This window comes from Hibiscus syriacus, unplaced genomic scaffold, assembly GCF_006381635.1.
Source record: "Hibiscus syriacus cultivar Baekdansim isolate YM2019G1 unplaced genomic scaffold, ASM638163v2 tig00110503_pilon, whole genome shotgun sequence".
NCBI lineage: Eukaryota > Viridiplantae > Streptophyta > Magnoliopsida > Malvales > Malvaceae > Hibiscus > Hibiscus syriacus.
This window is the reverse complement of record NW_024062764.1, coordinates 4,023,639-4,035,993: the sequence shown is the minus strand read 5'-3', so window position 1 is coordinate 4,035,993 and position 12,355 is coordinate 4,023,639. Positions and strand designations below refer to the sequence as shown.

The following is a 12,355-nucleotide window of genomic DNA, read 5'->3' as shown; positions in this document are numbered from 1 at the left end:
ATTAGTTCTTCAAGGGTTAAGGACTTCAAGCTCTTAGCCTCGATGATTGCCGTCTTCTTTGATTGCCATGATTTTGGAAGTGAGTAAACTAATTTCCTCATGAGCTTTTCATTTGGAATGATCTCTTCATATGATTTGAGACCATTGACAATCATTGAAAATCTATCCGTCATAGCTTTGATATCTTCATTTGGTTTCATCCTGAAATTTTCATAGCTATGAGTTAGAAGACTAATTTTAGATTCTTTTACCTTGTCCGTGCCTTCATGAGTGACTTGTAGTTTATCTCATATCTCCTTGGCGGTTGTACACGATGAAAATCTTATGTATTCATCTTGTCCAAGTGCGTAAAATATGATATGGATGGCTTTGGAGTTGAGCTGGAACATTCTTTTCTCTCATTCACTCCACAATCTTGGGTGAGTGGAAGGTTTGATGTATCCATCTTCTATTATATTCCATGCTCCCATGTCACTTGCTTGAATGAAGTATATCATTCTATTCTTCCAATATGCATAGTTAGCTCCATTGAAAAAATGAGGCTTGTTGACGGGCATTGAATCGAGAACGAAGTCAGAGTTTGAAGCGTCGGCCATTGATGACTTGAATATCGATGTACCTCTTCCCGGATCTACTCAAGAGGCAATTAAACCTTCAAATGAGTCAATCTCTGATACCAATTGTTAAGTTAATTGATCGACGAATATAACCAAGAGGGGGTGAATTGGCAATTAAAAATTCAGTGAAAGCTTTTGTAGAAAATTGAAAAATATTTACACAGCGATTTAGAGTGGTTCGACTTTCTCAACCAATGTCTACGTCCACTACCTTAGCTATCTACATTAAGGATTTTCCACAAATTCACTAATTTGTCTTTCTTTTAAGGACAAAGAGTAACCTTACAAATCCCTCAAGAATTATACCCCAAATTCTTGAGAACACTCTCTCTCAAAGAGAACAATACAAATTTTGCAAACTTACAAGAAAATCCTCATAAGAAAATATGTTTGTACAATTCTAGAACAAAGAAAGAACACTCAAGAATAATACAATTGAGTACAATAAGTGTTCTTGAAAGCAAAGATGAATATTGAATGAAATATGCTTGAAAATGCTCAAACTTGAGGCTTGTTGTTTTCTCTTTGATTCTCTCTTGATTTTTGTTTCTTATTATTGATCAACAGCTTCTAAGCTTATTTAAATACTCCTTCAATTAATTCTGAAAGTTGAGGATCATTAGTGGAGTCAATAGAGTCGTTATTGTGTGAAAACAATTAATAAAACAGCTTGGAGCATGGGGAATCGGTACCCCCTCATAGGGCATCAGTTCATGCAGTGTAAAATTCAAATATTTCAACCGTTATGAGATAAGGGGAATCGGTACCTCCTGGGGGGATCGGTACCCTCCGAGTAATCTGTTATTTTACGGAGCTAAAACTTTTCAGGGGGTATCGGTTCCTTCCTTGGGGGAATCGGTACCCTATGAGTAAACTGTAATTTTTGGCTTGAAAGACTCGAAATACTTTAAAAAATATTTCAAAAATATTTTAAGATTGAAACCTAATTTTTGAGTAAGAATTAAAATTAAAATTTTGAAAAGCTTGGAGTAATATTTTGATATTCGAATAGTTGTATCAAATATACTTAGAAAATCATTCGTAAAATCTTAAAATTCATTTAACTTAATTTGTTATGTCGAAACATGAAAATGTTTTTAACATGCTTCAATGAACCTGGTCGTAGACAAAATCTCTTCTTCATGTATTCTCAATATTTTGAGTCATACAAAATCCGGGAGGAACGAATCTCATCTCTTCAAGCTATGTTAGAAATATATTTTAGATATCTTCCTATCATACGAGAATGGAAATTTGATAAACTTTTTGAACTCGAACCGATAGTTTATCATCAGCTTGTTCAAATATTCTATTCCAATGCCATTTGTCTCCAAAACCGGGATAAAACTGAAACCATAGGAGTTAGATCCTACCTTTTAGAAAAATTCATCTATATTGACCCGGAATACATAGCTCATGAATTTGGATTAGATAATGATGGCTTAGACAATAAAAAAAATAGTAGGTACTCCTTATAAAAGAAAGGAGAGTGCGAGTGTATTAGATCTCCATGATCATTTTCTTCATCTGATGATCTCTTGGTAGTTTCGACCATCCAGAGGAAAATACTCCACTCATAGAGCCATAGATCTTTGGTGGATACGTTGTATCCAAAACAATAATAAAATAAACCTACCTCAGATTATCTTTTCTGAAATTGTTGAAATCGTAAACCTTGTTCCTAGTAAGAAACTTTGTACATCTCTAGTTTACGGTTGTCTTCTTAGTAATTTGTTTACCAAAGCCGAGCTTAGGGTAAGTCTTGATGCTGTAATCCCTCTCAAAAATAAAATTAACCTCTTTTCCTTAACAAAATTGGGATGGATAAAGGATAAGCAAACCAGGCAATGGGTTCGATATGCTGAGCATACACCGGGAACTAGTTCTTCAAGAGCTCCACCGGTACCGGGAGCGAACGATGATCCTGAACTTTAACAGCTAATGGAAGACATTGGCGAAGTTCTCGACGATGAGCTAGAGGAACACAAGGAACAAGCACAACAAGATGATCAAATGCCTCCATATTTTCGATATTTTATGGAGACATTCGACTTTCGGTATGCATCAATGGATTCACGGTTTACATCCATGGAGTCCTATTTATCTGCTATGTGGACGCAATAATTGGAGAATCAACAAGAGATTCGGCTAGTCGTGAAGCAATGGATAATCGTTTCAATGTTATAGATGATAAACTCGATGCTCTTACACGAGATGTGGCCAATAAATGGACACATCTTTCTCCTCCTGATCCTCCAATGGAGTAGACCTTGCCTTGTTCTTGTTTTCCTGAGTTTAACTTAGAACTTATTATTTTAAACATTTTGGATGTTTGTGAATGCTTGAATTTATGGATGTTTAGATTTGTTTTGAATGTTTTGGATGATTTGAACTTATCTATATATGTGGATTTGCTTAAATTTTCATTTTGTGCATCATTTACATCATTTTAGATATATGACCAATTTTTTCATTTCACATTCGTTTATGAATATTGAATTATAAAACTAATGGATAATTTTTCTCTTGCTTGTGATCTTAGCAGCTTAATCTATATTTACAAAAATCAATTGGCTAAGTTTTTTTTTCAAAAACATTGTTTAAAAACGTTTTAGAGTCTTCTTTTTTATTTAACAAAAAGGGGGATAAATGTTAGAGTAAGGGGGAGTAAGTAAATTCAAAATTGAAATTGATTTAAAAAATTATTTTCATAGAAAATCTTAAAAATTACTCAAAAGTTTTGTTATATAAAAAATGGGGAGATTGTTGAAAACATTTTGATGTTTCGATATAACAAATTAAATGTTATTGGATTTCAAGATTTTCTAAATCATTTTCAAATATATATTCGATCAAACTATTCGAATATCAAAATATTACTTCAAGTTTTTTCAAGTGTCAATTTCAATCCTTACTCAAGTGTGTTTTAATCTTTTAAACAAATTTACAAAGTATTTCGACCCTTAATCGAGTCAAAAATATTTTCTTAATAAAACCTTAACCTTAAAAGGCAGATTGCCCAGAGGGTACCGATACCCCCCAGAGGGTACAAATACCCCCTGTAAGATTTGACTCCGAGAAATAACAGATTGCTCTGAGGGTACCGATACCCCCCAAGAGGGTATTGATACCCCCTTGTAAGATTTGGCTCCGAGAAATAACAGATTGCTCGGAGGGTACTGATACCCCCAGGAGGTACTGATACCCCCCATCTATAACGGTCGAAATATTTGAATTTTACACAGCATGGTATCGATTCCCTATGCATGGGTACAGATACCCCCCGACGCTCCAAGCTGTTTTATTAATTATTTTCACACACTAACGGCTCTATTAACTCCACTAATGATCCCCCAACGTTCAGAAATAATCCAAGGAGTATTTAAACAAGCTTAGAAGCCATTGATTAATAACAAGAAACAACTATCATCAAGAATCAAGAGAGAATCAAAGAGAAAGCATCAAACCTCAAGTTTGAGCATTTTTCAAGTCTATTTCATTCAATATTCATTTTTTGCTTTTAATAACACTTATTGTGCTCAGTTGTATTATTCTTGAGTGTTCTTTCTTTGTTCTATAATTGTGCAAACATCTTTCCTTGTGAGGATTTTCTTGTAAGTTTGCAAAATTTGTATTGTTCTCTTTGGCAGAGAGTGTTCTCAAGAATTTGGGGTATAATTCTTGAGGGATTTGTAAGGTTACTCTTTGTCCTCAAAAGAAAGACAAATTAGTGAATTTGTGGAAAATCCTTAGTGTGGATAGCTAAGTTAGTGGATGTAGACTTTGGTTGAGAAAGTCGAACAACTCTAAATCGTTGTGTAAATATTTTCAATTTTCTGCAAAATTTTCCACCTAATTTTTTATTGTCAATTCATCCCCTCTTGGCCTATTCCATCGATCGATTAACTCAACAAATAATATATATAAAAGTTTACTTAAATCATTATATATTTTTGTGTGCGATAAATTTTAATAAATAAAACATCAATATAGATGACAACATCATATTGGTCTCACTACAACCACTAAAACTCAGTCCTCTACTCATCATGAAACTGTATCGTCGTGAAAAACGTCGCGAAATGTCGCCATATTTTTAGGTGTTTCGTTTATGTTTTTCACTAATTTCGACAATTGCAACTGTCTGTCCGTTACACGGTCGTCAACGGTGTATTCCTTATCATGCTTCGAACAAAACGTTATCGATGGTGACCGTTCACCATTAGAGGTGTGGTGACGAGAGGCATAGAGATGGCGAGGGGGAATGGGGTTTTTTATTATTTTTTCTCTGTTATTTAAAAAAATATTTTATTATTACAAATAAAAAAATTAAAAAATATAACAGTATGCATCTATAAGTGTAACAAAGAAAACATTAGAAATCTATTTTTAAATTAAATTTTTTATGCACCAAATCATATTTCGAGATATAACTTATGTACTTATTTTTCTATTAAGCATTGTTTTTTTTATCTTTGATAAGAGACAACATTAATTTTAGTGTTGATCACTATAATTAATATTTCTTATTTTTTCTTTACTTTCTTATATCATATATTTATTTTCTTTTGTTTTTAAATTTTTTAATAATTTTATTTTTATGACATGTTTTTTTTTCTTTTAACACATTCTATAATACTCCATAATTTTGAAAGTTTATTGGTCAAAGTGGAAACTTAGGAAAAATTCAAGGACCAAAGTGAGAGTTTCCCCCCAAAAAAAATTTATTCTATATGAATAGTTCTCTAATAAAGTTTATATGGAATTCAGAGAATATTGTGAAAAATGTTATTAAGTGATAAAGTTCGGTAAAGTATTCGGATAATCGGATTGAATCAGAAGTTAACAAAAAATTGATGGATGATAGTATGAGGTTAGTAATATTATATATATATATATATTAATCAATAGAATTTAACACGAATCAATAGATTTAAGTGGATTTTTCATGTTAAAGTAAAATAGTAGAATTGAAATGACTAAATTGAAATTTTAAAAAATTAAAAGGGAAAATATGAAAATCAATAAATATGATTTTTATATTTATTTAATGTTATGAAAATGGTGATGAAAGAATGGCATGATAGATTTAAGTGGATTTTTTATATAAAAATTTGTTTATGGATACAATTGTAACTCCAAAAAAAATGCGCCTTCGTTTCTTGTATATTTGAGATAGTATAGGGATAAAAGTGAAATTATCCAAAACGTCAACAAACAAATTCAATGCTGAGTGTATAAAATAATTTGGGGGTGAGAAAAATTAGAAACGGAATTTTGATTCGCAGATTCGAAATCGTTAAATCCGAAGAAATTGCAGCGAAGAATGGGAAAGTTAAGTCAAATTGTGGTTGCGGTGGCGATTCTGGCGGTCGGCCTCCTTTCGGCCCCAGCCACCGCAAGACCCTGCAAGACCTTCTTCGTCACCTCCTATTATTTCTCCTTTGAAAACCCTAACGATCCTTTCTCCTCCCCCGGTTCCGCCGGATTCGTCACCGTCGTCACCGAGATCAGTCAATTGAGTCTCAAACCATTCGTTCCCAAGCCGTCCGGCGTCTTCACCTCGCTCCGCGAGCGCAGTAGGGACATTCTCAGCGTGGTCGTCGCCCTTCTCTTCGGCGTCGGCTGCGGCGCTCTCACGGGGGCCACCCTTTACTTGGTATGGTCACTCTTCTCGACCCGTTCTTTTTTGGAGGAAGATGAGAGCGATGGAGAACTTAGCCCTAAGAAGATTGGGTATGTAAATATCCCCACCATTAACGTTAAGGAAACCCCTTGATCAGATTATGTATGTTGAAATCTTTAATATGAACAAGAATCGTTTGTTAATTGTTGTGTACTTGAGTAAAACTCATATCTATGATATTTATTTGAAGCCTTTGGGATAACATGTAATCTAAATACTATTACTGTATGACTCCTTCGGATGCTGTATTACGCTTGCTTTGTTATAATGTTTTTTTCATTTTCTATAGATTCATTTTAATTGTTTTTTTAATGCAAAACAAAATGAAACATAGATGAAATTACCCTTTGAATTGGTGATATATGTGGTAGTTGACAGGGATTTAAATAGTGATTCGCTATTGGAATAGCTGCTTATATAGCAGTTTTGGTGCCTTAGACTGCAATTTAGATCCTTATTAGTTGATGCAGCGGTTGTTCATTTTTCCGGCGGCAGTATGTGTTTGCTTGGCAATAATAACATCTACATTGTTATCATGTGATTGTTGGTTTTGCATTGCAGTCTTTTGGAAAGCCCTAATTCAGCTTTTAAGGTTATTATTATTGCTCTCTAATTTTCCTTTTTTTATTTGATTGTACTCCTTCCTTTGTACCTATTGTGTTATGATTATGAAATGTATAACTGTTAGTTTTTGTATGTTAATCTTGTATTCCTTTCATTTGATTCCTGGCAATGATTTGTTGGATTCATCGGCCGCTACCATCCACACTTCCTGGCATACCATTGTCTAGTAGATGAAACATAAGAAGCTGCTACTGATATGTTGGGTAGATTTTGGTGGTGCACAAGGACGGAGTCGGGATCAATTACGGGGAGACCTATTAAGCATTCAATTAATGGACCAAAACAGCCATTGGACCGGGATTTTCCCCCGTCCCTGGCGGTTCACCTGGTTTACTCTAGAGTCCTGATTTATGAATCTTTTTTTTTCATTTATATTTCAGCTTAACCTGTTTCGGTAGGCACTAATTAACATTTATCTTTAAAAGATAATAGCTTAAAGGTTACTTTGCCAATTTTATTTTCGCAAACCTTAAGTTCTGTTGTATATTCAATGAAAAAGTATGGGAGCTTAATATCATTTGTTTGTACTTGGAATTGATTCATCACCTCACCCTCTTCTAGGTTGACTCTTTGAGGAGGCTTACTTTTCTGATCGAGAACATGACTCGACCGGTGGTCTTTAGCGTGGTCTTCGATCTAGGAAACAATTTTTCATGTCAGAGTTACCTTAATGGATGGTTTAGGTAATGACATGTAGTTAGCATCTAAGTATCAGCCAATTATTTCTGGTTCATGGCTTTTCTTAATCTCGTTCTCGTTGATTGATGGTGTATTTGCTCTCACTATCTCGTACATTGAGAAAATGAGAGATAATGTTAGGATATCTAGGGTTATTGTTTCAAGCTTTTGATATTCCAAGAGTGAATCGAAATTTTGACTTTAAGTTTGTTGTTTGGTTTGCTTGTTTTCGATTTTTGCATGTAGACTTACCTGATTTTGTCCATTTTTTTTTATTAATTTGGGATAAGTACATGACATTATTTGTTCAAAGATAACTCACATCCATGGTGCTCGAACCTGAGACATCAATGAATAATAACAATTCATTTACCATCGATGTCGCTTGGCTCGTGTAAGATCTTGTCCCGTTAGTTTACCAATTAGGGTGTTTCTTTTAGAATTTCCCCATGTATGTCTCCCTGCATCATCTTTGAATTTTACAAAATCAGCCGGTGGTTATGAGTTATGACCCATTTTGCCGGCAGCATGCATGTACCAAATCCTCAAATGTTGGTGATAGTTTTAGGGTTCTTGAGAATTTTTCCTTTTCGTAGGAGGCTATCAGAATTAATATTTAACATATTTTGGGGTGAGATTCCATTATAATTTTCAACGTATTATTACTTGACGCTATATATAAACATAGTCCTCTAGCTGTACTAAAAAATCATGAACATTATTTATAATTTGAATCATAAATTAAATTTCTAATTAGAAGTCAAGATGAAACAAACACTAATTCTTACAACTTGAAATAGCTCTTCATGAATAAGGATTTTGTTTTAAAAAAAAAGTTTCACATGACTGATTAAGAGGTTTATTTGAATTTTTTAACAATTAGATGAATATATTTTACAAATAAATCTAAAATGAAGTGATGGAAAAAAAAGGTAAAACACGGCATAATATCCTATTAATTATTTAAGAAAGTAAACCTAGTCAAAATATATATAAATGTATTACTTTAGATACGAGTGCATCAACAAAACATAAATATATAAAATTGTAAATTCATTACTTGTTTGTGCATTTATATTATGTTTGTCTGATTTTGTGGGGTTTAAAAGGAGAAGGGATAGAAGTAATATTCTGTCCTTAATTTCGATAATTTTTTCAACTTGATCCTTAGAATTTTTTGTCCACTTTAGTTTTGGAATTTTGTAGCTTTTCACTTTAGCTTTGAAAGGTGTAGCTTTTAGATTTGGATTACTGGAACCTAAAATTTAAAATAAATCTAAAATCAGAAAAAATAAGAAATTAGATGATGACGTGTCATAATCTTAGAAAGTATTTAATATGGATAAGTATAAGGCAATATTTGTTCAAATATAGCTCTCAACCTCTTGACATTGTACGCTTATAATCTTAACATTTTTGGTGTTCGCATCCAGATCCTTAAGGAATAACAACAATTCTTTTATTACGAAAGTCACTTAAGTAGTGCAAACAATCGTAGGCTTGGAGGAAGAATATGTTGTTAGACCAATACGAGCCAGGGACCAAGGTGCTACAAAATCTTAAAGAAATCTAAGTTGGGCCAAACTAAAAAAGAAAAAAGAAAAAGAAAGTTACTAAACTTTGAGTTTAGAAAAAGTCTACACCACTTATTGAGAAAAAAGTCATCAAGTTTAGAAATTAAATATTAATTTGTTCCAATCGAAATTACAGCACGATGCTGCGAAGCTTCTGCGTCAACACCACTTGTTAAGAAAAAAGAGGCCGAATGGAACCCATTGCTTTATTCTAATTCAATACTTTGTCCATCAATGTTCAAATTGATAAAAAGAAGTGTATATATTTCATTTTGCTTTCTGCAAAACCTTTTTTAAAATCCAAGTTGGGAGGGTAAGAGTTGATGTTACTTGATCTTGATTAAAGTTATTTAGGATTTTATGAGTTTTAAATTAAATTTTACAAATTTTAAAATATTTTTTAGAAAATTTAAATTGGTAGAATAATAGAAGACGATAAAATAAATTTATCATTGTCTTGAGACACTATCGTTCAAGAATTGCAACGAAAGTAAAAAGAGATCGAAGAAAAACTAATCATGGATTCACTTAAACCATAGTAATACATGATAAGGTTAAGGAAGCTAAAAAACAAAATCAGATGCAAGTAATGAAAAGAACCATATCAAAACATACATAAGAAGTGTTTCAGCTTTTAACACATACGAAATCATCTTAGCATTGTTGAGGTCACACAGTGAGGGGCCAATTTTTGGTGTCGAGAGTAAAAGCAGAAGACGAGGAAAAATCAACCTCTAAGTAGATTTATACCGAATGAAATAGTGCAAACCTTGAGGCCCAGCAATGCCAAAAACCCATATTTCCTGCACATAATTGTTCATTCACAAGTCAAGTTCCAATAGGGCTAAAACTGCAGCAAACCTCACTTATTGGCAAAAAGGCATAGGAGGTATTTGTACTTATGGGAAAAAAATCAATGTGTCATTTGTATTATTTTTCTCTTAATGTGACATTCCAACTCAGAAAATAAACTTAATGTGGTCATTTAACCAATGTTTTTCGTTTTTTGATTATTACGGTGCTGACGTGACAATTCATGATGTTGACGTGACAATCCATGATGATTAATAACTTAATGGATAACATGACAGATGAACTAAATCGATAACTTAAACATGGCAAATGGACTATAACGTTAATACCGTTAACTGTTACGTCAGCACAATAACGATCCAACAATAAAAAACGTTGGTTTTGTTTTCTGAATTAGAGGGTCACATTGATAGAAAAATAATACGAGACACATTGATTATTTCCCCCAACAGTACAGGTACCTTGGGTGTGTTTTTGTCTAACTTATTCTAAATTGGAAATTGAAATCGTTGTAAATAGAATTAAAGGAAACCATTTTTCGAACACAAAACTGTTCATGTGATAAACCCATTTATGAGATCTACGGAGAACGAATACTGCATAAATCCGTTACATCAACCAATCTCCCAATTCAGTTTCTCTATTTAGAAAGTTTGAGTTTGCACACTTCCTCCGTAAGATTCGAACCCTAACCTTATTCAAGTGTTTAAGGACTCATTCCGCTACACTAATTATAAGAGAACTAGTTTTCAAAAGAAAACTATTCCTTAACACAAAACTGTTCATATGAATCTAGAGTGAATACTGACGAGCAGAGATTTAAATAGAGATCCACTATTAGATTAGCGACCATTATACGAAACCTGCAATAACCGCAATAACATTACTATTGTCACAATCGCTGTAAATGTAACGCAATCAAAAAAACACGACTGTTTTTTAAATCCCTGCTGGCGAGTTCTATTACATGGACATCATCTCGGTCTTTTTTTCCATTTCCATTTAAAAGGTTAGAATTTAAACACTTCCCTTCCTAAGATTCAATCCCTAATTTTAATTAAAGAAACCTAAGTTACACTAATGATAAAATATACTCCCAAACTAGCATTTAATTTCAATGATTAAGCTGATAAAAGTCCAAAACTGACACAGTAATTAACCATTATGAAAAACGAAAATACAAAAAGAAGAAAAATAGAAAAATACCCGACAGTGAGACGTTTCTGAGGGTCACCGGAGGAATATCCGGTGAAGTACGGTGTACAAAACTCCGAGCGCGGCGCAGATGCAAGGATGAGCCATCCCTCCCAAAACCATCAGTATGAAGAACATCGGCATAATATCCAGCGAGTTCTGGTGCCGTCTCTGCAAACGGAATCCGATCCGAATCGATTATAATTCTTTAATTCCAACAATTTTAACAAAACGGAATCAAAACGAGATGAGCAATGAAACCTGAATACAATTGAAGAGCTTCGCATCTTTGTTCTCGAATTCGAGAGCGTAGAGAGCCGGATAATAGACCTTGTACTTCTTGCGTGCGATCCCCACTTGGATTCCCATCCATATGCTGAGAATGCAGCAACCACTGCTAATACTACGTACCCGTATTCTTTCGCCAAAAACTCCATGGATCTCCGATTACTTTAACTTTCTCTCCTGCGATTTGTTTATTCTAAATACCTCTTGTCCACTTTAGCAACGGCAGCCAAACCCTATCGCTTTCTACTTCCAGATTTTTCCTTGGATCTTCACTCACTCGTTGACTCGGTTCTTGTCCAAGACAAAAGCTTTTTGAGTAACCTCCACATTTAGGTGATGTTTGGACCATACAGCTATAATAATAAATTTTTTAGAAAAATAAACAACACCTTATTAATTCTATTATAAGTCTTACATAATTCCATGTATTATTAATTTTATAAGTTTTATAGAATAAAATTTATAAAAGATCATTAAATTATATGATTTTTTAAAATACGTAATTATGTAATACTTTTAATTTTTTAAAATATATATTTATAATTTATTTTTATAATTATATGATATTTTTAGAAAATATTTTTTAATTTATCAAATTATTTTATGATTATTTTTTATTTAATTATGATTATATTTTATAATTTTAAAAACATAATTTATAATTTTTTATATTTTAAAATCTTAATTATCAAACAATGAAATCATTTTTTTATTAAGCAATGTGGTTTAAATACTTACATTTTGTATAAAAAGTTAAAATATAATTTAAAAATAAAAAATCCAAAAAAATATTATATTTAAACTTAAATCAAAATAATTAAAATATAAATATAAATTTTAATAATATATAAAATGATTTATATGATATAAAATTAAATATC

General features: G+C 32.6%; 1 protein-coding gene and 1 pseudogene across 1 annotated transcript; one reads left to right on the top strand and one right to left on the bottom strand.

The window, feature by feature from the left end:
* The first annotated feature begins 5,943 nt into the window (after nt 1-5,943).
* On the top strand, nt 5,944-6,396 carry LOC120129721. Its single transcript, XM_039147159.1, has one exon. The coding sequence runs from the start codon at nt 5,944-5,946 to the stop codon at nt 6,394-6,396; it is 453 nt and encodes a 150-aa protein (XP_039003090.1).
* A 3,290-nt stretch (nt 6,397-9,686) lies between these two features.
* LOC120129618 lies at nt 9,687-11,750 on the bottom strand (annotated as a pseudogene).
* Between the last annotated feature and the right edge of the window lie 605 nt (nt 11,751-12,355).